Source organism: Dendrobates tinctorius, unplaced genomic scaffold, assembly GCF_039654945.1.
Source record: "Dendrobates tinctorius isolate UK_male_01 unplaced genomic scaffold, ASM3965494v1 ptg000093l, whole genome shotgun sequence".
Classification (NCBI taxonomy): Eukaryota; Metazoa; Chordata; class Amphibia; order Anura; family Dendrobatidae; genus Dendrobates; species Dendrobates tinctorius.
This window is the reverse complement of record NW_027361761.1, coordinates 23,530,251-23,557,156: the sequence shown is the minus strand read 5'-3', so window position 1 is coordinate 23,557,156 and position 26,906 is coordinate 23,530,251. Positions and strand designations below refer to the sequence as shown.

At 40.9% G+C, this 26,906-nt stretch overlaps 1 protein-coding gene across 5 annotated transcripts in view; it reads left to right on the top strand.

The window, feature by feature from the left end:
* Positions 1-26,906, top strand: part of LOC141098613 (adhesion G protein-coupled receptor F5-like) — a 231,066-nt gene that overhangs the window by 128,238 nt on the left and 75,922 nt on the right. For all 5 annotated transcript variants that reach the window (XM_073586579.1, XM_073586582.1, XM_073586581.1 and 2 more), the window contains exons 2-3: positions 8,862-8,987; positions 14,176-14,248. In XM_073586579.1, the coding sequence (XP_073442680.1) occupies positions 8,871-8,987; positions 14,176-14,248 (190 nt within the window). In that variant the 5' untranslated portion in view covers positions 8,862-8,870. The remainder of the gene's footprint in view (positions 1-8,861; positions 8,988-14,175; positions 14,249-26,906) is intronic.

Here is a 26,906-nt window from a genome sequence, read left to right as displayed (position 1 = left end):
CTCTCATGGACATCGTCCACCACGTCAGCAGAGTGACACACATTCTAGAGGTTCTCATTTTCGTGAAGCTCTACCGAATGTCCGCGTCTTCCATATAGACAGTTCACGGTATGCAGCATTTTCATACGTAGTATTTCTAGTATTTAATCATCTCATGAGAGTGCAAACACTCGGTGCTGTATTCATTCTTCTGCTTACATAACTGTTATGTAATTCTCAAACCACTACACATGAAAGGCGAGCCCGATGAACCACAGGTGACTTCAACAAGGTTCCTTTATTTTTTTATGTTATGACTCATGACCTTTCCCATAACTGTGCATTTGTGCTGTCAACTCTTCTCTCCGTCTACCCTTTATTGCAGCCACTGCCAAACTATGAGGGTCACAGGACCCACAGTTTCACATGACCTGAGGTTTTCCCACATATCACAATTTTTGGCTTATTCTAGACTTGCCAGAATATGGTCATGAGGATGTCTTGTCCCACCAGAAGACCTGGAGTTAGATGGTCACGTCGGGTAATGAATCGCTGGTGTGATTTGAGTTGGATAATAAATTGATTTAGTTTCCTCTGGTGCTGAAGAGGTTAACAAACTTTTATTTGCTGGTCAGAAGCATGCACTTCCATTTCAGTTGCTTCGGATCTTGTTATTACCTCTTCCTATAAAAACTGGTCAGACCTTCTTGTCCCTGCCGGTGAAAGATTTGTCTTCCTGTGCTACGTATTAAAGCTAAGTGGTTGGAGTGGAGTTTTTGTAGTAGTGTTCTTTGGTTTGCTATTGTATATATGTGTTTATTTCCTTGTCCTTGTTCCTATTTAGTTTATTCCTCCCTGTCCCTATCCTCTCCCCTATTGTTGGTTATTACTTTTGTATGATAGAGGTTTTCTATTATCCCTGTTTTGTCTTTGTGTCTTGCTAACCTTACATTTCTGCCCCATGCCTCATGGGTTTGGGGAGGGGACAGATCAGGGTTTAACAGGAGCACAGTAAGATCGGAACCTCAAGCCTCGTAACCTTCAAGAGTGCTCCTGTGACAGGGATAGTTAGAGTCCCAGTTCCAGGAACAGTTTGAGGCCCCCCCTTCCTACCGAAGACCATCACAGCGTGACAAATATTCCATTAAAATTAAACTATACAAACTTTGAATAAATGAATAGTACACAAAAATAAGAAACTTTCTTTAATATTTTAGCAAAGAAGTCAGCTTCTTTTCCCACTTATCAGACATTTCTTACCATCCTGAACTTGTAATCCACTATGAAAACCCCCAGCTCAAATACATCTTACTTAGACAAGACGGACTGCAAGCTCATGTCCATTATATTCTATAGAGAGTGAAGGAAGAGTGAGGAGCAGGGAGAGGAAACAAGCAGAAGGAAACATAGAAAGATAGTGGTGAACTGTCTAACAAGTCTTTTACCTCATCCCAAAGCTGGTTCACATCCAGACAGCCATCAATGCTGCACAATTTCTTCCATATTTCTGTTGCTTGTCTTTCTGTACACAAAAAAGTGAATGAAGAGTAGGATTCCCACTGTTTAACCCCTTAAATACCACAGTCAAAATCAATCACTGCACATATGTGGCTCAAAGGGCGGTGAGTCCTTGCAGAAGTTGTCCTTTGTGGATCTAGAACCCAGGACCTCAGCGCGTCAAAGCAACAGTGCTAACCACTGAGCAATTGAACCACTTTGCTATTCATATGAGTCTTTTGAGTGTTTTTTTCCACTTCTGGTTTTGAAACTTGGTGGGCAATAACAAAGTTCGTGTCACTTCTTTAAAGTGGTTCCTTATAAAAAAAAAATAAATAGATGCTTCAAAACTAGATATTGTCCAATTCATAGGCTGCGAAAAGAAACACTTCAAGAAAAAAAATTCATAACATTTCAAAACTGCTTCCAGAATAAAAAAAGTCTCCAAAATCGTCCCAAAAAAGGAACGTTTCCTCAAGAAGTTTTCACTTGAAAATACTTGTTTTTTGACCGCCTTATGTACAGAGCATAATTTTTTGTTCCATAATGGAACTACAAATACGATCGTTAAAAAAAAAATCAATTAAAGAGAAGAAAAATAAAACTATTTTCTTGCAAAATGCTTTATTCCAGAAATAAACAAATCAATCGGCACAATTGATAATGTCCCAAGGACCCAAACACTTGCCCTGATGAAGCTGCTTGCAGCGATACGCGTACGCCTGCCCCCGCACGCCTCATTTGCTCTCTGCCTCCTCTACTTGCTACCACGATTATAGCAGCCTGATACCTCGCTTCCACTCTCTGGCTCCAAGGTGTATTGCAGCCTGTTTTGTAGGGCATGGACCCTTCTTGCAGTATATTGTTTTTGCTCTGCACTTGTTCAGGTCTTATTAGCTTGTCTATAAGAGCCCATCAGTCATGACTCATCCCTCTTGAAACCTTGTTTCCCTAAAAGAGCCCATCAGTCACGACTCATCCCTCTTGAAACCTTGTTTCCCTATAAGAGCCCATCAGTCACGACTCATCCGTCTTGAAACCTTGTTTCCCTAAAAGAGCCCATCAGTCATGACTCATCCGTCTTGAAACCTTGTTTCCCTATAAGGCTAGTTTCACACTAGCGTTTTTTGCCAGCAGCGCACACCGCCGCTAAGCCCGGCCCCCTGCCCGCCTCCTCCTCCTCCGGTCATCTCCGCCTAGTATTGAACACGTCTGCATGCGATCTGCACACCCTATCTTTAGCATAGGGTGCTCAGACCATGCGCTAGTAGAATTTAGCGTGCGCTGCGCCCTTTTGACGGTACCATGTGCAGATCGCATGCAGCCGTGTTCAATACTAGGCGGAGATGACCGGAGGAGGCGGGCAGGGGGCGGGGCTTAGCGGCGGCGTGCGCTGCTGGCAAAAAAACGCTAGTGTGAAAATAGCCTAAGAGCCCATCAGTCAGGACTCAACCCTCTTGAAACCTTATTGTTTCCCTTGGGGACACCCTGGATCTACACTGTTTTCTAACACTGTTTGCTCACATTTGAGCCTCATATACCTGACTTTACCAGATGCTATTTTATTGTGTGTCTCGGGTTTCGCCATATTTCATTACACCTTGTTGTGATGTGTGTCCATGTAGATTTTCCATGCTGCACACCTATTTGGAACATGTAGGAGGCTCAATATACAATTCTCATGAGCGCATTATCCACTGTGCTTGTTATTCCTATTGCTATTGTATCGCGTCATTTATGTGGATCTTTCACATTGTCATGCACAGGGCTGTGGTTTGTTGTCTTTTATGTGTAATTCTAAATGATTTTACCCATTTTGCGTGCATATGTGTTAATAAAAACGTATCTCTATGGTTCTTCAGGTTGCGCGTCCTATATGTATCGGAGCTTTCTCCTCTTTTAGTCACTAGCCTAAACACACCCTACAAAACATGTAGCACCCATGCATAATTTGTGTCCATGTAATGCTATATAGTGCTCCCTATCGCTCATACATAGCATCAAGGACCCAAACTATTACTTTATAATATTTTTTTGTAATGTAAAGAAAAGAGCCTAAACTCAAATGGCAGAATTGCTGTCTTTTGCTCATCCTACTGTCCAAAATGCAAGATAAAAAAAATGAGCAAAAAATGTACATAAAAAGTCTAGCAACAAAATTAATCCACCATACAGCTCAGTTGATGGAAAAATTAAGTTATTATGGATCTCGAAATGAAAAATACGAAAGAAAAAAGTGTTAAACCCACAACCTAACACAAATGTAAAAAGACAAAATAAGGGAAAAAAAAGCATATAAACTCGGAGGCCCACCATGAATTATAGATAATTAACTGAATCAATAAAAGATAAAAAAAAAATTAGATAAAAATGCTTAAACAAGTCACAATGTTATAATGGATCAAATGTAGGGGGTTTCCTTAAAAAGACAATCGCCCCATAGTTATAATAAGGTCCCATTAATTAGGGAGATAAAATACAAATAAATGACTTCAAGCAATCAATAGACCAATGATTGGAGCTGCAGTATCCTCCTCTTAGCACCATTGCCGAAGCAATAAATAATAAAATCATGTGATAAAATACAGATAACACAATCCAGGCTACGTATTAACATAATAAAGTGTACGGATACAATAAATGCAAAGCACTAAAGTGCAATAAGTCGGTAAACACCATGTAAATAACCTTATATAAAAAATAAGAAAGACATATTCGCCAGAAGACTTGCCACACTCCTCAGGAGGGCTTTAAACTAGAAGAAGAGGGGATGGGAGGAAAAACAGCAGACAAGAACATGCAGCAGAAGGACAAACTAATCAAGGATACTAGATGTGGTAAAGAGGACCCAAGACAGGGTACTCGGAAGAAAGCTAAGAAAAAGGAAGCAAAACTTCTTTCCTGCATGCTGACCAACGCAAGAAGCCTGACCAATAAGATTGAAGATCTGGAGTTGGTAATGTATGAGGAAAAATACCACATGGTTAGACGACAGCTATGACTGGGCGGCTAACTTGCAAGGATATGATTTGTTTAGGAGGGATCGTAAAAAAAGGAAAGGGGGTGGAGTCTGTCTATATATAAAGTCCACTTTAAAGCCACACTAAGAGAAGATATACAAGAGGGAAATGAAGAGGTGGAGTCTCTATGGGTGGAGATACAAGGAGAGAAAAGTAATAAAATCCTCATAGGGGTTTGTTATAAGCCACCAAATATAACAGAAACCACTGACAATGTATTATTGAAACAAATAGACAAAGCAGCAAATCACAATGAGGTGATTATTATGGGGGACTTCAACTACCCCGACATAGACTGGGAAACTGAAACCTGCGTATCTCAGAAAGGAAACCAATATCTGTCAGTGACCAAGGATAATTATCTGTCACCACTTGTGCAGGGCCCAACTAGAGGGACAGCCCTTCTGGACTTAATTTTAAGCAACAGGCCGGATAGAATAACAGAAGTCCGAGTCGCTGGGCACCTAGGGAACAGTGACCACAATATAACACAATTCCACTTGTCCTTCAGTAAGGTGCCCTGGAAGGGGGTTACGAAAACGCTGAATTTCAGGAAAGCAAAGTTTGATCAGCTTAGAGAGGACCTTCGCTGAATTGATTGGGACAATGTCCTCAAAAATAGGAGCACAGAAAATAAATGGGAAATATTTAAATCAGTTTTACACACCCACTGCGAGCTAGCCATACCGTACAGAAATAAAAGGGCTAAGAACAGGAGAACACTAATGTGGCTAAATAAGGATGTAAAAAGGGCAATAAATAACAAGAACAAGGCATTTAGGAAGCTAAAACAAGAAGGCAATGAAGAAACATTAAAAAGTTATAGAGAAAAAAATAAAATGTGTAAAAAAACAAATACATTTAGCAAAAGTGGAAACTGAGAGACTCATTTTCTAAGGAAAGTAAAACAAACCCCAAACTATTCTTTAATTATATAAACAGTAAAAAGATTAAAATTAATAGTGTCGGCCCTTTAAAGAACAATGAGGGTGAAATCATAGAGAGCGATGTGGGAAAAGCAAATGTTTTAAATACTTTTTTCTCAACAGTGTTCACACAGGAAAAGGATTTACCAGGGGAAATGCAGAGTGATAATGTAAACTCCCCATTAAGTATTACCTGCCTAACCCAGGAAGAAGTGCAGAACCGCCTTAGTAAGATTAAAATGGACAAATCACCAGGCCCTGATGGCATTCACCCTCAGGTATTCAGGGAGTTAAGTAATGTGATAGACAGGCCTCTATTCCTTATATTTAAAGACTCTATAGAAACAGGGTCTGTTCCTTTTGATTGGCGGCAAGCAAATGTGGTACCAATATTCAAAAAGGGGTGTAAAAGGGAACCTGGAAACTATAGGCCGGTAAGCTTAACATCTGTTGTGGGTAAAATTTTTGAAGGGTTTCTAAGGGACACCATTATGGAATATCTCAATGTTAATAAATGTTTAACTCCATATCAACATGGATTTATGAAGGATCGCTCCTGTCAAACTAACCTGATCAGCTTCTATGAGGATGTAAGCTCTCAAATGGACCAAGGAGAATCATTGGATGTCATTTATCTCGACTTCTCTAAAGCATTTGACACTGTCCCACATAAAAGATTGGTAAGTAAGATGAGAAAGCTTGGGCTAGGGGAAAATGTGTGTAGCTGGGTAGGTAGCTGGCTTAGTGATAGAAAACAAAGAGTGGTTATTAATGGTGCATACTCAGATTGGGCCAGGGTTACTAGTGGGGGACCACAGGGGTCTGTATTGGGCCACCTACTATTTAATCTATTTATTAATGATCTAGTGGATGGCTTACACAGTAAAATATCAGTATTCGCAGATGATACAAAACTATGTAAGGTAGTTAACACAAAGGAGGACAGTTTGCAACTACAGACAGATTTGAGTAAATTGGAGAATTGGGCTGAAAAATGGCAAATGAGGTTTAACACAGATAAGTGTAAGGTTATGCACATGGGAAGGAGAAACAGATGCTACAATTACCTACTAAATGGGAATCTGCTGGGGAAATCAGACATGGAAAAAGACTTAGGCATCTTAGTCAATAAGAAGCTAAATTGGAGTGCCCAGTGTCAGGCAGCTGCCACCAAAGCAAATAGGGTCATGGGATGCATTAGAAGAGGTCTGGGGACACGAGATGAAAACATAATTCTCCCTCTGTACAAATCACTCGTCAGACCACACTTGGAGTATTGTGTGCAATTTTGGACGCTGGTGCTCAAGAAAGACATTACTGAACTTGAAAGGGTTCAAAGGCGGGCTACTAAAATGATAAATGGAGTTGGTTCACTACAATACCCAGAAAGGTTATCAAAATTAGGTCTATTTACTCTAGAAAAGAGAAGACTTAGGGGAGACTTAATATATATGTACAAGTATATCAGAGGGCAATACAGAGATCTCTCCAATGAACTGTTTGTACCAAGGACTGTGCCAAGAACAAGGGGGCATTCTCTTCGTTTGGAGGAAAGATAATTTCTGCACCAGCATAGAAGAGGGTTCTTCACGGTAAGAGCAGTGAGGCTCTGGAATTCTCTTCCTGAGGAAGTGGTGATGGCCAACTCACTGAATGAATGTAAGAAAGGAATGGATGCTTTTCTTGTGAGTTACAGTATAGAAGGTTATGAATAACAGAATATTATAGGTAGATGGTTGATCCAGCTTAGGGGGAAGGAATTTTTTTCCCTATGGAGAAAATTGGCTTCTACTCTGTGGGTTTTTTGCCTTCCCCAGGATCAACAATGCAGAACAGCTGCACTAAAAATAGGCTGAACTAGATGGACACAAGGTCTTCCTTCAGCCTTCAAAACTATGTTACTATGTTATATGAGTATCACAAACCACAAGAAAAAGGGAGAAAAAGAGTTGAAAGTGGAAAAAGAAAACCGATTGTATGACCCTGATGTAAGACCTGTATGATGGCGAAAAAGTCAAAGATGGATGAATCAGAGCAGGATGAAGAGTCTGACCTCACGCGTATCGCCACCAAGGTTGAGGCTTCCTCAGGGGTATGAAATGCAGCAGAAAAACAAGGTCTTAATTTAATAGTTTTTATGGTTCAAAAGCAGCAAAACAGTAAAGAAAAATGATAAATTTGGTCTCACTATAATGATGTCAACCCTGAGGATACTTTATTACGATACTTACACAGACAAACAAACAAGCAATGACCAAATTTCTTACACTCCCCCGAAGAAAAGTCAAACAGTAGTAAAAGTTATAGATGATATGTACCCTAAAATTGTGCCAATAGTACAAAAAAAAAAACTAGCCTTGCAAAAAAAAAAAAAAAATCAAGCCACAGATATCATCAGAGCACAGTAAAGGGATCTAAACTGTTTTTTTTTTAAAAAAAATTGGTCCAGATTTCAGTGAAAAGCGAAGTTCAGACATTGTGTAATGAGCTCTCCGCGGACGCCCTGCGCGGATCCCTACGCATCACGGAGTTGTACCATTTCTGTAGCTCCCAATTATCAGTGTTTAGTGTTGTCGCTTTCGGTTTCTGATTTTCTATAGATGATTTATCGCTTGCTTGTCCATAAAGAGATAAGTACAGAAGGTTGTGCAGAGGCTCGAAGAAAGCAATGTATGCAAACTGTAACGCGTTTCTTCCACTTTCTTCCTTGATGGTTCAGTGCCGAAACGCGCCGCCCTATGTGTTTGTAATTAAACTATTTATTTGTATGTATTTACCTTTGTTACTATTTATGTTATTTTTGAGCAGCAATTAGAGATTTTCCCAATTTTTTCCAATTTTTTTAAGCTTTGGTTTCTTTTTATTACGGCGGTCTCTGTCTTCGTATGGCTTTTACAGGATGATACTTATCAGACCTCATTCATCATATTTCCAAAGAGAGTAAATAGCGATGAGTGAACGTTCTCGGATACGGTGTTAAGGTGTTCTCCGAGCAGGTCTATTTCTTTGCTAGATGAATTTATGGTCCATAACGAATGTAGAAAAAAAGCTGTGACAAAAAAGAAAATCATAATCTGTGGCAAAGGAACAGATACGGCAATTGCTAATTTATTAGTGGGTCAAAATTGGTTAAAAATAAATTAATGTAAGCATGTTGGAACATATATGTGCAAAATTGTTCCGACATAGTAAAAAAAAACAAAAAAACAATTTGTAACGAAAAAACTACGGTCCATAATTGTGTAATTTCTTCACCCGACTGCTTGTAATTCTGATAGAAATGAATAGATCCTGGATTAATGTTCATTTTATTTCTCTCATTTCTGATTATTCAGCCTTTCCACAAATTAAATATACTATTTTTTTTAAATAAAGCCAAAGTTGTAAAAATATATTTTCCTGTGTTGAGACAACTGAACTTTGTTACTTTTCTTTGCAGGTTCATAGAATGAGGAAAAAGATGCGTCTGCAGTGGATATTTATTTGTTTTCTGCTGACTTGTTGGATAACACCAACAGAAGAGACAGAGGAATCATGGGACCTGTCTTCACTTCTGTCCACTTTGGTGAGTGGAATAGTGACAAGAATGTTTAAGGAAAACCTCTAGTTAAACTTCTTTACTATGGCTCTTTGGAGAAAGCTGCCCTAAATGCACAAAAATAGAACTACTATAATCCTGCTCATATGTACAAGAATATAACTACTATAATACTGCTCGTCTGTACAAGAATATAACTACTATAATACTGCTCCTATATACAAGAATGTAACTACTATAATACTGCCCCTATGTACAAGAATATAACTACTATAATACTGCTCGTCTGTACAAGAATATAACTACTATAATACTGCCCCCTATGTACAAGAATGTAACTACTATAATACTGCCTCTATGTACAAGAATATACCTACTATAATACTGCCCCTATGTACAAGAATATAACTACTATAATACTGCCCCCTATGTACAAGAATGTAACTACTATAATACTGCCTCTATGTACAAGAATATACCTACTATAATACTGCCTCTATGTACAAGAATCTAACTACTATAATACTGACCCCATCTACAAGAATATAACTACTATAATACTGCCCCTATATACAAGAATATAACTACTATAATACTGCTCCTATGTACAAGAATATAACTACTATAATACTGCTCCTATGTACAAGAATATAACTACTATAATACTGCCCCTATGTACAAGAATATAACTACTATAATACTACCCCTATGTACAAGAATATAGCTACTATATTACTGCCTCCTATGTACAAGAATAAAACTACTATAATACTGCTCCTATGTACAAGAATATAGCTACTATAATACTGCCCCTATGTACAAGAATATAACTACTATAATACTACCCCTATGTACAAGAATATAACTACTATAATACTGCTCCTATGTACAAGAATATAACTACTATAATACTGCCCCTATGTACAAGAATATAGCTACTATAATACTGCTCCTATGTACAAGAATAAAGCTACTATAATACTGCTCCTATGTACAAGAATATAACTACTATAATACTGCCCCTATGTACAAGAATATAGCTACTATAATACTGCTCCTATGTACAAGAATGTAACTACTATAATACTGCCCCTATGTACAAGAATATAACTACTATAATACTACCCCTATGTACAAGAATATAACTACTATAATACTGCTCCTATGTACAAGAATATATCTACTATAATACTGCCCCCTATGTACAAGAATATAACTACTATAATACTGCCCCTATGTACAAGAATATAACTACTATAATACTGCTCCTATGTACAAGAATATAGCTACTATAATACTGCCCCTATGTACAAGAATATAATTACTATAATACTGCTCCTATGTACAAGAATATAACTACTATAATACTGCTCCTATGTACAAGAATATATCTACTATAATACTGCCCCCTATGTACAAGAATATAACTACTATAATACTGCCCCTATGTACAAGAATATAACTACTATAATACTGCCCCCTATGTACAAGAATATAACTAATATAATACTGCTCCTATGTACAAGAATGTAACTACTATAATACTGCCCCTATGTACAAGAATATAACTACTATACTACTGCTCCTATGTACAAGAATATAACTACTATAATACTGCTCTTATGTACAAGAATATAACTACTATAATACTGCCCCTATGTACAAGAATATAACTACTATAATACTGCCCCCTATGTACAAGAATATAACTACTATAATACTGCTCTTATGTACAAGAATATATCTACTATAATACTGCCCCTATGTACAAGAATATAACTACTATAATACTGCCCCCTATGTACAAGAATATAACTAATATAATACTGCTCCTATGTACAAGAATGTAACTACTATAATGCTGCCCCTATGTACAAGAATATAACTACTATAATACTGCCCCCTATGTACAAGAATATAACTACTATAATACTGCACCTATGTACAAGAATATAACTACTATAATACTGCCCCCTATGTACAAGAATATAACTACTATAATACTGCCCCCTATGTACAAGAATATAACTTCTATAATACTGCCCCCTATGTACAAGAATATAACTACTATAATACTGCTCCTATGTACAAGAATATAACTACTATAATACTGCTCCTATGTACAAGAATATAACTACTATAATACTGCTCCTGTGTACAAGAATATAACTACTATAATACTGCTCCTATGTACAAGAATATAACTACTATAATACTGCCCCTATGTACAAGAATATAACTACTATAATAATATAACTACTATAATACTGCCCCTATGTACAAGAATATAGCTACTATAATACTGCTCCTATGTACAAGAATATAACTACTATAATACTGCCCCTATGTACAAGAATATAACTACTATAATACTGCCCCTATGTACAAGAATATAACTACTATAATACTACCCCTATGTACAAGAATATAACTACTATAATACTGCTCCTATGTACAAGAATATAACTACTATAATACTGCCCCTATGTACAAGAATATAGCTACTATAATACTGCTCCTATGTACAAGAATATAACTACTATAATACTGCCCCTATGTACAAGAATATAACTACTATAATACTACCCCTATGTACAAGAATATAGCTACTATATTACTGCCTCCTATGTACAAGAATAAAACTACTATAATACTGCTCCTATGTACAAGAATATAGCTACTATAATACTGCCCCTATGTACAAGAATATAACTACTATAATACTACCCCTATGTACAAGAATATAACTACTATAATACTGCTCCTATGTACAAGAATATAACTACTATAATACTGCCCCTATGTACAAGAATATAGCTACTATAATACTGCTCCTATGTACAAGAATAAAGCTACTATAATACTGCTCCTATGTACAAGAATATAACTACTATAATACTGCCCCTATGTACAAGAATATAACTACTATAATACTACCCCTATGTACAAGAATATAACTACTATAATACTGCTCCTATGTACAAGAATATAACTACTATAATACTGCCCCTATGTACAAGAATATAGCTACTATAATACTGCTCCTATGTACAAGAATGTAACTACTATAATACTGCCCCTATGTACAAGAATATAACTACTATAATACTACCCCTATGTACAAGAATATAACTACTATATTACTGCCTCCTATGTACAAGAATAAAACTACTATAATACTGCTCCTATGTACAAGAATATAGCTACTATAATACTGTCCCTATGTACAAGAATATAATTACTATAATACTGCTCCTATGTACAAGAATATAACTACTATAATACTGCTCCTATGTACAAGAATATATCTACTATAATACTGCCCCCTATGTACAAGAATATAACTACTATAATACTGCCCCTATGTACAAGAATATAACTACTATAATACTGCCCCCTATGTACAAGAATATAACTACTATAATACTGCTCCTATGTACAAGAATGTAACTACTATAATACTGCCCCTATGTACAAGAATATAACTACTATACTACTGCTCCTATGTACAAGAATATAACTACTATAATACTGCTCTTATGTACAAGAATATAACTACTATAATACTGCCCCTATGTACAAGAATATAACTACTATAATACTGCCCCCTATGTACAAGAATATAACTACTATAATACTGCTCTTATGTACAAGAATATATCTACTATAATACTGCCCCTATGTACAAGAATATAACTACTATAATACTGCCCCCTATGTACAAGAATATAACTAATATAATACTGCTCCTATGTACAAGAATGTAACTACTATAATGCTGCCCCTATGTACAAGAATATAACTACTATAATACTGCCCCTATATACAAGAATATAACTACTATAATACTGCACCTATGTACAAGAATATAACTACTATAATACTGCCCCCTATGTACAAGAATATAACTACTATAATACTGCCCCCTATGTACAAGAATATAACTTCTATAATACTGCCCCTATGTACAAGAATATAACTACTATAATACTGCCTCTATGTACAGGAATATAACTACTGTAATACTTCATATAGAAATGTGGAAGATATCCAGACTGTTTTCATTTACCGTATGTAAAATTCACCTTCCAAAACTTTTCATGCTCAGAGATCAACTCTTGTTTTCTTCAAAGTAGCTAATTTAATAAACTTCAACAATCGGTTTGGCTCTCTCACTGGAAAGTAGCTGAAACCTCACATTTCTCTTTATAAGGCTAGGAGAATGGTGATACAAAGAATCACTTATACTCGGTGTTTGGTCTAGGTTTGAAGAAATATGTCATATAGCCCCAAGCAAATCCGCAATATTTACCAAGCTATGGAACAAGAAATTTGAGTTTCTTAGCTCTTCACTGCCGGAACTGAATTTTGTTGGTTTTTATCCTTCACTTCCCGCCACCAAGTCTAGAGAGAAGATCATGATAATTTGGTTATCACGCTCTGAGAGTAAATTTAAACTTTGCTATTTGGTTTTGGAATCTGTGTTTGTTATCAGGATATAACTTACCATGGGGAAGATTTGTCAATTTTTCGAGATGTTTGATGACATTTTAGAATTTTGTATATGGGACGTTTTGCAGGTCCCTTATTTATATTGTGTAATATCAAAGCAACCTGGGCTTCCATAAACCCTCAGCAGTGCCACAGGCTGATCACCTCCATGCCACGCCACATTGATGCAGTAATTGATGCCAAAGGAGCCCCGACTATATAATATATGAGTTTCACTTTTTGTATTGAAGAACTGAAATAAATCAAATTTTTGATGATATTCTAATTTTATGAGTCAGTGGGGTAGTCCCAAAGGGCAGAGAGGAAGGCTCCTGCTGCAGCCAGTTGTCCTACAGCTATCCTACAGCTACACACAAGAAAGTAATGAGGAGGAATATTAGGATTATTAATAGGATAATAAGGGATATTTTAGTACATTTTCTGTTTTTAGCATTCCTTTTGGTGGTCTAGTTTATGAAATTATTTTTCTTGTACTTTATTAGGTGTTTCACAGTTAATAGAGAGGGGTCCTCTGTTCAGAACCTTTTTCTGTTGACCAACGTGGAGAGCAGTTACAAAGAACGTCTCCCCCTCCAGAGGATCTGACTTGTCCTGCGTTACATGGGCAATCAAATGATTAACATCGGCACTGTCGCTCATTTACCCCAGTGGAAGCGCTGAGTGTTTTTCATTTTTCAAACTTATCGTTGTGTTTTCATTACAGCTTCACGGAGACCATGAAATCGAATCTGAAACAGTTCTCGAAAGACGTTTGTCAAGAAGAAAGCGTGAAACCAGTAATGTATCATTATTATTACACTTCTGCTAAGAACTGGATGTATTCAAGCTCCGTTATTGCATGTATGCCACAAATAGGTCCCTAATGGGGCAGAGAACTGGCTGCCCAAATCCAGTTATTGCAGTATTGTTTGAGTTTTCTTCTCAGTGATAACCCTTTTAAAAGCATGGATGAAAGGATGATGAGATGATCGGGTCTTAGCATTGTGAGCTATGTATATTCCATGCAGTGGCCACTACAGGAGAAATGTAGTATTACATGGTGGCCACTCCGGCAAAGCGGGAGCCTCTTTCACAGAGCAGCTCTCCATTCTGTATCATTGGTTGATAGAAGATGGGAAAATTACTCTACGGTCTACATATGCCCTAATGGTGCAAATGACAGAGGTTCTTTTTACTGTATGAGACAACCCTTTTACCTGTTGGTAGAACAGTTTCTGTCTTCAGCGCCATTGCTTCTCTTCCTCCCTGCATCATGGTTACCAGAGGGTGGTATGTTCCTAAAAATTGACAATTCGGAGGAGCTGCATGGCCCAACTGCTTGTCAGAAGAGTCTGATCAGGAGCTGGTGGGGAACCAGCCAGTTTCAGAGTAGTGCTTACCATCGCATTCTCATTGCCTGGGAAGCTTGGCACATTAATGACTTAAAAATCTATCAGTGCGCCTCTAAAGCCGGGAAGCATACACCCGGCTGTACGCTAGTGTGCGCGAACACTAATTCAATATTTGTGTTCCTTTCTTTAAGTTAACTTTATTGGTTTTGTCTGATTTTTTTTTTTTTTTTCAACGTGGCCATGATTTTCCTGATTCGGATGTTTTAGTCTCACTGTATATGGATCACCCCCAGGGCTGTGATTTGGGGGGATCACTCGGTACCGGGCCGGTGTCTAGCAAAGGGATGTGTCACGGTGGCGGCGACCCGGTGTGTGGCCCGGGGTGTCCATGTAAAATAGTTGCAATGGAATAGAGTTTGTAGGTAGGTAGTTCGTGAGGCTACATGTGGTATTCGGCAAGGAAGGTGTTAAGCCAATGCTGCGGTGCAGATCCTCTAGGACAGATGGTGGGGCGCAGCAAAGATGTAATAGCTCTCCACAGGCAGAGCTGTAGTCCCAGGGCAGTAGTAATAGGTGTTGAGGTAGAAGGTGTAGTGTTAGGCACAGAGATATAGCAGTGCTGAGTGGGTTGGAGCAGGAAGGAGGCAATGACACAGCTGAGTGCAGTTTCAATTCTTTTACTCACGTTTCTGGCACAGACAGGTGTCCGCTTCAGTGCCGCAGTCTTCAGGTCAGGGACTCAGCCAACTCCCAGGCAGATTTATTTATTTATTTATTTATTTTTATTTTTTTTATATAGCGCTAACATATTCCGCAGCGCTTTACATTTTTTTTTTTTTGCACACATCATCATCACTGTCCCCGATGGGGCTCACAATCTAAATTCCCTATCAGTATGTCTTTAGGCAGATGGATTAACCCTTCCAGCACTCCCTTCCAAATGTGCCTTTTCTGAACGTCTCCTTTCTAGCGCTAATCTGAAGTACTTGTAGTTCTGAATTACACTCAAGTTCCTCCTTCTTGATGTTACTTATACCTCCACTCGTATGACAGGTGGCTGTAGCCTGCTTCAGGGACTCCACACAATCATGTCCCGGCTCACACTACATTGCCACTGTGTCTTCGAGTCTTTGGAGGGAATAAAACGATCACAACTCCTACTCCTCCGGTTTCTGCTGTAGGATCATTAGTATCATACACAGCCTCGGATATTGGCGGCCGGCCTTGGCGCAATGAACTTAGGGAAGGGCTCTGCACCATCCCTCATCCCCAGTCTCTCTCATCCTCACGTTCCATGCTTATCTATCTTCCTTCTATCTTCCTTCTGAACAACTGATCCTTCTCTCTTCCTCTTTCCTTGGTAACAGCTCCAGCTTACAGGAGGCTGCTGCATCTCTTCCTCTCCTTCCCCAGTAGGGGAGTCTGACCTAACTTCCTGTCAGCTTTCCCCTCTTAGTGTTTCTAAACTCCACCCAGCACCCTTCATGAACCAAAGCAGCTGCCCTATAGGGTGCTCTGCTGTTCTAAGGTGTCTGTGCTGGAGTATGGTCAGGTGTTACCATCTTACCTGGGAAGTGGGATACTACACCTCAGGAGAAGGTGTTGTACCTCTGTGGCGACTGAACCCTCGGGGGCGCCATATATTCTCATTATTTTTTTGCACAAGTTGTGCTCCCACATCCTGGTGGAGTCTTTGACTTTGTGCAAAATTTGGCAATCCGTTAGGAAGAATTTACAGCAAAAATCAGCCAAAAAATTTGACCAGACAAAATTGAAATGTCACTTTAAAAAAAAAACAAAAAAACGCAAATGATGAGTCAGGACCAAAGTTTATTGGAAACTTGTAGAACTTTTGATGTGGCGATGTAACTTTATTAATCTCTTCATTTTTGAGTTATCTGAGTATTTATGGCAGCGGATCAGAATCCGCATGTTAGAGCTAGTCATTAGAAAGGTCGTACACGGGTTGCGGCAGAGGTGCTTTCTTCTTTGTATAGTAATGAAAACTACTCAGACAAATATATACAAAAGAAAAGAAGTTAGTGATACACACAAAGCAAATATTGGCCGAGCTGATCACATACTTAGCTGTGTAAACATCCATATAAAACCGAATCAGCAGCAGACGGACAGTAAAGTTACCGGGAAGCCGAGGGTGGTGCATGGATGTAGTAGGGCGGTATATTCAGAGGAAATAAAGGGGAAGAATAAGTATTTACTCATTATCACTGGTGACCCAAATCGGCACCACTTGTCACATCAAAGGGTGAATGTCTGATGATGAGATGAAGGCTCAGTACCTGGGGAAGACATATCACTCAAATATTATATTTACTTAGAGGAGAGATGTAGCTATGGGGTCAGCAGATGAGGGGGGCGAAACTCAAAATTAAGTCCTTTACTCAGTTAATGCAAGATAACAACCGCAGAGGCGCACATTAATTATAGCGGGCACGCCAGCAGTAATAACGTCACTTGAGTGTGCTTTTCAGTAAAAATAACCAAGAGTTCTCTTCCAAAAAAAGCAGTCATTTCCAATTTTCCCCTTTAATAAAAAAGCATGCCTAAACTAAACTAATAAGTCCCCAAGTGTTCCCTTAAAAAAGCAACAATACCCCATTAGTACCCTTGAGAAAGAAATAATGCCCTCTTTATGACCTTTTAAAAATATACTATGCCCCCTTAGTGCCGTCTTCAAAGTAATTGTGTCCCATTTAAAAAATAATTAGCTCTATTGTGCCCCTTAAAGAAGATGTTTAATTGAGTTAAATACTTAGTAAAAATTCTTGAGTTCTTCTGATTCTGTTGCACTTTTCCGTTTTGCGCTGCGTCGCTCCCTTTCAAAGATATTCACTTTTGTTGTTTTTGGAACGCAATATTTGTTGCTTGAAGCTCAACTGGGCATTTCTTCATGGTCTTCTCTGTGGGCGTGTGCTATCACTCCTTCCTTTCAGTCTTCATGGTCTTCTCTGTGGGCATGTGCTATCACTCCTTCCTTCCAGTCTTCATGGTCTTCTCTGTGGGAGTGTGCTATCACTCCTTCCTTCCAGTCTTCATGGTCTTCTCTGTGGGCGTGTGCTATCACTCCTTCCTTGCAGTCTTCATGGTCTTCTCTGTGCGCGTGTGCTATCACTTCTTCCTTCCAGTCTTCATGGTCTTCTCTGTGGGCATGTGCTATCACTCCTTCCTTCAAGTCTTCATGGTCTTCTCTGTAGGCGTGTGCTATCACTCCTTCCATCCAGTCTTCATGGTCTTCTCTGTGGGCGTGTGCTATCACGCCTTCCTTCCAGTCTTCATGGTCTTCTCTGTGGGCGTGTGCTATCACTCCTTCCTTCCAGTCTTCATGGTCTTCTCTGTGGGCGTGTGCTATCACTGCTTCCATCCAGTCTTCATGGTCTTCTCTGTGGGAGTGTGCTATCACTCCTTCCTTCCAGTCTTCATGGTCTTCTCTGTGGGCGTGTGCTATCACTCCTTCCTTCCAGTCTTCATGGTCTTCTCTGTGGGCGTGTGCTATCACTCCTTCCTTCCAGTCTTCATGGTCTTCTCTGTGGGCGTGTGCTATCAAACCTTCCTTCCAGTCTTTATGGTCTTCTCTGTGGGCGTGTGCTATCACTCCTTCCTTCCAGTCTTCATGGTCTTCTCTGTGGGCATGTGCTATCACTCCTTCCTTCCAAATGTTGCTCATCACAGCCCTCAACCTTAAATAATAGTTAACAGTGTTAGATGTTGCTCAGATATGATTGGCAGCATCTGAAAAGGAGGGCTATAAGTGCATACTCACAGAGAAGACGCCAGATGAACCACAGAGCATAGATTTCACATAATGCACTCCAAATGAAACAAACGTGGATATCTCTGAAATGGAGCGACACAGCGTAAAACGGAAAGAAGCAGCAAAATCAGGGGAGCTCAGAGATTTTTGCAATGTATTTAACTCAATTTTTTTAGCAAGTGACAGGTCTCGTTCAAGTGTTCAATACACAATTAAAATTTCCAATTTTGCAACCCTGAAAAAAATAAATACTTATTCTCCCCTTAACGCCACACAAGTACTCTTTTCTACAGTCACCTGCTAGGTGCAGTTGATGCCTGTGCAGAGAGGCTGAAGACCAGAAAGTTACCCCAATGTTGTGTAGACTGGAGACCAGAAACAGACTAGGGCACGGAGCCTATCGCTCCTCAAATTTTCATAATCTTTAGATGTTTCAAAGTTGGATGCTGCTAATTAGAGTTGATCAAAGAGATTCACAGGACTCTAGTATTTCATTCACGCTGGTAGTCTGAGGCTCCTGGACCCGAGTCCTGCAGACCTCTCACTATCTGTGTTGTTTTTGATCAGTAGTCACAATGCAACATCATGCAATGGAATAACGTCACAAGGTTCTTGAATCAGAAGTGGCGCCGAAGTTGGCAGAGGTCATAAGAGGTTCTTAGGGTTCTGATCTGGTAGCCACAGAGCTAAGTGGCTTCTCAATGAGGGTCTTGCAAAATTATGGTGTAACTGGGTTGTTGCAAATATCAGTCAGAGCAAGGGAAGGAGAAGATCACCAAATAACTTTGCAAGTTGCACACTAGTGTTGGAGGTCACCACCAGGAGACCTTTGACGACTCGGATGATTCTTTGACCTAGATGGGTGGTGGTAGTCCTAGAACATGGGTGGGTGAGGGGATGCCCTCTACTGCGAGTCTTGGAAGGCTTTGTGAGTAAATAGGGTAAAATAATTGTAGTTCTATGTTAGAAAACAATTGTGGAAAACCTGCTGCAGACCACAAGTCCCACCATAAGGGACTTTTGGAGAGCACCCATTTATTATTATTATTATTATTATTATTATTATTTATTTATACAGCACCATTGATTCCATGGTGCTGTACATGAGAAGGGGTTACATACAAATTACAGATATCACTTACAGTAAACAAACTAACAATGACAGACTGATACAGAGTGGAGAGAGGACCCTGCCCTTTCGGGCTTACATGCTACGGGATGGTGGGGAAGGAGACAGTAGGTTGGTGGGTTGCAGCAGTTCCGGTGTTGGTTGAGGTGATATCACCGGTAGTGGTGAGAGAGAAGGAGGCAGCGGCGTCATTGCAGGCTGTAGGCTTTCTTGAAGATGTGGGTTTTCAGGTTCCGTCTGAAGGATCCAAATGTGGTTGATAGTCGGACTTGTTGGGGCAAAGAATTCCAGAGAATCGGGGCTATTCGGGAGAAGTCTTGGAGGCGGTTGGGTGAGGAGCGAATAAGTGTTGGGGAGAGAAGGAGGTCTTGGGAGGACCGGAGATTACGTGAGGAAAGGTATCGGGAGATTAGTTCAGAGACATATGGGGGAGACAGGTTCTTCTAGGTCAGTATTAGTAATTTGAACTGGATACGCTGAGGCAATGGGAGCCAGTCAAGAGATTTGCAGAGGGGAGAAGCGGAGTAGTAGCGAGGAGAGAGATGAATTAGTCGGGCGGCAGAGTTAAGGATGGACTGGAGAGGTGTGACGGTGTTAGCAGGGAGACCACAGAAAAGGATGTTGCAGTAGTCAAGGCGGGAGATGATGAGGGCATGCACAAGCATTTTAGTAGATTGAGGGTTGAGGAAAGGATGGATTCTGGAAATATTTTTGAGCTGGAGGCGACAGGAGGTGGAAAGAGCTTGGATGTGCGGTTTGAAGGACAGGGCAGAGTCAAAGGTTACTCCGAGGTAGCGGACTTCTGGTACTGGGGAAAGTGTGATGTCATTAATTGTTATAGCTAGGTCGGGTAAAGAAGATCTGTGAGATGGAGGAAAGATGATGAGTTCAGATTTGTCTACATTGAGTTTGAGGAAGCGAGAGGAGAAGGAGGATATGGCTGATAGACACTCTGGGATTCTGGACAGCAGAGGTGACGTCTGGGCCAGAGAGGTAGATCTGAGTGTCATCAGCATAAAGGTGGTAGTGGAATCCTTGGGACTTTATGAGTTGCCCCAGATCAAGTGTATAGATTGAGAAGAGTAGGGGTCCTAAAACAGAGCCTTGGGGGACTCCAACAGAGAGAGGGTGGGATGAGGAGGTGGTGTGGGAGTGGGAGACGCTGAATGTGCGGTTGGAAAGGTATGAGGAGATCCAGGATAGGGCAAGGCCTTTGATGCCGAAGGAGGAGAGGATCTTTAGTAGGAGGCAGTGGTCAACTGTGTCAAATGCAGAGGACAGGTCTAGAAGCAGGAGTATGTGTGGGTCATGGGGGTTGTGCTGTTTATGGGGGTGAGAGGCTGGATGGGCACTTCCAGAGAGACATAGAGACGCTGGGTGTTGTAGGGAAAGAGGTGGTGGGGTGAGAGATGACGGGTGGAAGCGTTGACTGGTGCAGATATCCAATGCTAGGCTGGCTCACTATTCCATGGTTTATTACACCTTTATGGCCGGGTCTTTATGCGCTTAATGTTCTATTATATTCAGTCAATTTTGCTTAACTTTTTACATAAAAAGTAAAAAAAAATCATGAACAGCAGTTTACAGCAGCACGACACAATAAAAGATAGAAAATCAGGGTGATCATTACCCTTTATAGTCACAGTATGCAGGAGTAAGGGTGTCCAGGAGGATACGGCAGGGAGACTAAAGAATGGATAGCTAAATCCATCCTTTTTTACAAGACATCCATACACTTACAGTGGCTTGTGAAAGTATTCCGCCCCCTTGCCTTTGTCCTACCTCATAACCTGGAATTTCACCACCATGTTTCACTGTTGGGATGTTGTTCTAGGGGTGATGAGCTGTGTCAGTATGGCGCCAGACATAGTGTTTACCTAGGTGACCATAAAGTTCAATTTTGGTCTCATCTGATCACAGCACCTTCCTCTGTACATTTGGGGAGTATCCCACATGTCTTTTGGCAAGCTTAAAATGAACCTTACAATTTTTATGTGTAAGTAAAGGATTTTTTCTGCCCACTCTTCCATAAAGACCACCTCTATGGAGTGTACGGCTTCAGGGACGGTTTTAGACAAAGTGGGGCCCTGTGCATAAGTTTAAAGTGGGGGCCCCAAATGCTGACATATTGCATCGTCACACAGAAACATTTCTGTTGTATTTACAAGCGCCAAGTTCAGGCCGGTAAACAAGCGTGATGAACAGTACTGAAGCCGTTCGACGCTTGTTTCCCGGCCCCTTTAGGGTATGTGCACATGTTCAGCAATTGGCAGCGCTTTGGATGCAGCACATGTCCGCTGCGTCCAAAGCGCTGCCGGCTATTGATCGTAGTTGAATCCGCATGTGTTCATTGAACCGTGTGGAATCCCCACGTCTAATACATTGTATGGGTGAAATTTATCTTGCGGAGACTCACAATCCCATCCACTATGCTGTAACATCTGTACGGCGCACAAGTACGCAGCGTCCAATCCACATCGTTTACTGACCATGTGCACCTACCTTTACTCCGGCTGAGGAAGAATGATTGGTACAGATAGTCCTCAATACAGTATAATGCAGGTCCCATATAGTACATATTGTATAATGCACTCCCCATGGTCCTTGATAGAGTATAATGCAGCCCCCATCAGAGTATACTGCAGCCCCCCTCAGAGTATACTGCAGCCTCCCTCATAGAGTATAATGTAGTCTCATCATAGAGGATAATGCAGCCCCCTCAGAGTATAATGTAGCCCTCTCAGAGTATAATGCAGCCCCCCACACACAGTATAATGCAGCCCCCTCAGAGTATAATGCAGCCCCCTAAAAGTATAATGCAGCTCCCTCAGAGTATAATGCAGCCCCACACGTACAGTATAATGCAGCCCACACAGTATAATGCAACCCCCTACACAGTCTAATGTAGCCCCCCACAAACACACACCGTATAGTGTAGCCCCCTCACACACAGTATAATGTAGCCCCCACACACAGTACAATGCAGCCCCCCACAGTGTAATGCAACCCCTTCAGAGTATAATGCAGCACCCTCAAAGTATAATGCAATGCCCTCAGAGTATAATGCAGCCCCACACACATACACACAGTATAAAGCTGCCCCGTCAGAGTATAATGCAGCCACACACACATTATAATGCAGCCTCCCACACACAGTATAATGCAGCCCCCGCACACACACAGTATAGTGCAGCCCCCCACACACAGTATATTGCAGCCCCCACACAGCATAATGCAGCTCCCCACACACAGTATAATGCAGCCCCCTCACACACAGTATAATGCAGCCCCTCACACACAGTATAGTGCAGCTCCCCACACACACAGTGTAATGCAGTCCCACACACACAGTATTGTGTAGCAGACACACACACTATAATGCATACGCACACACTATAATGCATACTCACACACACACACACACACTCACACACACACTATAATGCATACACTCACAATACTTACCTCTCCTCCTCATTCCCCAGCAGCTCTGGCTTCTGCAGAGCGTCCCATCAGCTCCCCTGCTGGCACATGCTGCTGAGTCAGATGCAGAGGGGGAGTGATGGGAGAGGGAGTGTCACATGACGCTGTCTCCTCCATCACTCTTTTCAACTGTATCGGCATCTATGATGCTAAGTTGAATGCACGATGCGGGGGGTTGGAGGTTGGCGCAGCGCCGGGCCCCTCTTATTGTTAGCGGCATGCCACTGGCAGGGAGCCCCTGGAGGAGCGGGGGCCCTAGACGCCTACCTGGTCTTCCTGCCCCTATCACTGGCCCTGTACGGCTTATTGTGGTCGTATGGACAGATACTCCAGTCTGCATGGGAACTCTGCAGCTCCTCCAGGGTTACCTTTGGTCTCTGTGCTGCCTCTCTGATTAATGCCCTCCTTCCCTAGGCTGAGAGTTTTGGTGGGTGGCCCTCTCTTGGCAGGTTTGCTGTGGCACCATGTTCTTTCCATTTGATGATAATCGATTTGTTGGAGCTCTGAGGGATCAGCAGAGATTGGGATATTTTTTTTAAAACCCAACCCTGACTTGTACTTCTCAACAACTTCGCCCTGACTTGTTTGTTCTTCATGTTGCTTGGTTAGTGGTGCCTCTTATTAATGGTGTTGCAGGCTCCGTGGCCTTTCAGGAACGGTAAAGTGCATATACTGACAGACATATGACACTTAGACTTATGAAGAAAATTCCTTGCTCCAGAATATTTTAGGGCTTCATAACAAAAGGGTGTGTGTGTATATATATACAGTATATACACTCACTGGCCACTTTATTAGGTACACCATGCTAGTAACGGGTTGGACCCCCTTTTGCCTTCAGAACTGCCTCAATTCTTCGTGGCAGAGATTCAACAAGGTGCTGGAAGCATTCCTCAGAGATTTTGGACCATATTGACATGATGGCATCACACAGTTGGCGCAGATTTGTCGGCTGCACATCCCTGATGCGAATCTCCCGTTCCACCACATCCCAAAGATGCTCTATTGGATTGAGATCTGGTGACTGAGGAGGCCATTTGAGTACAGTGAACTCATTGTCATGTTCAAGAAACCAATCTGAGATGAATCGAGCTTTATGACATGGCGCATTATCCTGCTGAAAGTAGCCATCAGATGCCTGTTCTTAGCTGAGAGGAGTGGTACCCAGTGTGGTCTTCTGCTGCTGTAGCCCATCTGCCTCAAAGTTCGACGCACTGTGCGTTCAGAGATGCTCTTCTGCCTACCTTGGTTGTAACGGGTGGCAATTTGAGTCACTGTTGCCTTTCTATCAGCTCGAACCAGTATGCCCATTCTCCTCTGACCTCTGGCATCAACAAGGCATTTCCGGCCACAGAACTGCCGCTCACTGGATTTTTTTTCTTTTTCGGACCATTCTCTGTAAACCCTAGAGATGGTTGTGCGTGAAAATCCCAGTAGATCAGCAGTTTCTGAAATACTCAGACCAGCCCTTCTGGCACCAACAATCATGCCACGTTCAAAGGCACTCAAATCACCTTTGATTGTCTTGACCATGTCTACATGCCTAAATGCACTGAGTTGCCGCCATGTGATTGGCTGATTAGAAATTAAGTCTTAACACACAGTTGGACAGGTGTACCTAATAAAGTGGCCAGTGAGTGTATATATATATATATATATATATATATATATATATATATATATGTATGCACATGACAATTTTTAGTTATTTGATCCCACAAATTTTATTTATCCCTTTATTTTTCTCACTTCACTTAACCAACTTAAGACTACTTAGTGTTGATGCATCACACACAAATTGGATTACTAAAATATTTAAACACAGGTTGCAACAGATAAAAAGCCAAGGGTGAATACTTTTGCAAGCCACTGTATATGTATTTTATGGGGATTCTATGTGATATGCCATCACAAAGTGTCAAGTGTTTGTGAAGTATAAAGGAAATAATACATGGTTTTCCAATTATTTTAAAAAATATTAATATGAATATTGTGACATACATTTGTATTCAGTCGGCTGTAGTTTGATCCCCTTAAATAAAATGCTGAGTGGCCAATTGCCTCCAAAAGTCATATAATTAGTAAATTGAATTGAACTGTGTGTGATTTATTCTCAGTATAACGCCAGCTGTTCTGTGAAAGTCTCATTATGAAAACCAAAGAACACACCAGACAGGTCAGGGATAACGTTATGGAGAAGACTAAAGCAGGGTTAGGATATAAAAAATAGCCCAAGTGGTGAACATCTCACGGAGTACAAGTCAATCTGTCATCCTAAATTGGAAGGAGTATGGCACAACTGCAAATCTACCATGACATGGTCATCCACCCAATAAAATGCATTTAAGTTTGTGGGTGTATTGGGAAAACATGTGGAACAAGTTCACAGGGAATGAATAGTTTTTCAAGGCACTGCAGATAGATCGGTATGAGTTGTAATGTGTCCCTCTATGTATTCTTCTCACCTACAACTATAAAAAGACACAGTGTGATCCGCACGTTACAGAGTGAAGTCACGTGCGTCATGTCACTAATACAATCGCACAATTGCTCATTTGTATTGGAGTTAATCTATTACTACTGATACTTGGCCCTTTGTCTCCAAACAAGACTTACTCATCTAAACAAATATATAATTCACTAAGGGTGGTTTTATTCTGGCACTTCCTTGCCGATCTTGTTGGTGTAGTTCCACTAACCAAAACCATAATCTCATGTAGACAAGGATAGCCGTCACTAAGATTTATTTTCAAGAAGATCATTCACTGCATGTAACATATACAATAGTGTAAGTGATCGATCTGCAAGGCAGCATAGAATGTCCAAAAGAAGGAGGCCAAGCTCCACATTATACATTACAGGCCCCCTAAAACAGCAACCTGGATGTGTAGTCTGGAGACCCCTATAACAGCAGTCTGGATGTGTGGTCTGGAGCCCCCTATAACAGTAGTCTGGATGGATAGTCTGGAGCCCCCAGTAACAGCAATCTGGATGTGTAGTCTGGAACTACCTATAGCAGCAGTCTGGATGTATAGTGTGGGGCCCCCTATAACAGCAGACTGGATGTGTAGTCTGGAGCCCCTTATAACAGCAGTCTGGATGTGTGGTCTGGAGCCCCCTATAACAGTAGTCTGGATGGGTAGTCTGGAGCCCCCAGTAACAGCAATCTGGATGTGTAGTCTGGAACTACCTATAACAGCTGTCTGGATATATAGTGTGGGGCCCCCTATAACAGCAGACTGAATGTATAGTCTGGAGCCCCCTATAACAGCAGTCTGGATGTGTAGTCAGGAGCCCCCTATATCAGCAGTTTGGATGGGTAGTGTGGAGCCCCCTATAACAACAGCCTGGATGTGTAGTTTGGAGCACCCTAAAACAGCAGCCTGGATGTGTAACCTGGAGCCCCCTATAACAGTAGTCTGGTTGTGTAGTCTGGAGCCCCCTATAATAGCAGTATAGATGTGTAGTCTGGAGCCCCCCTATAACAGCAGTCTGGATGTGTAGTTTGGAGCCCCCTAAAACAGCAGTCTGGATGTGTTGTGTTGGAGCCTCCTATAACAGCAGTCTGGATGTGTAGTCTGGAGCCCCCTATAACAGCAGTCTGGATGTGTAGTGTGGAACCCCCTATAACAGCAGTCTGGATGTGTAGTATGGAGCCCCATATAACAGCAGTCTGGATGTGTAGTATGGAGCCCCCTATAACAGCACTCTGATGTGTA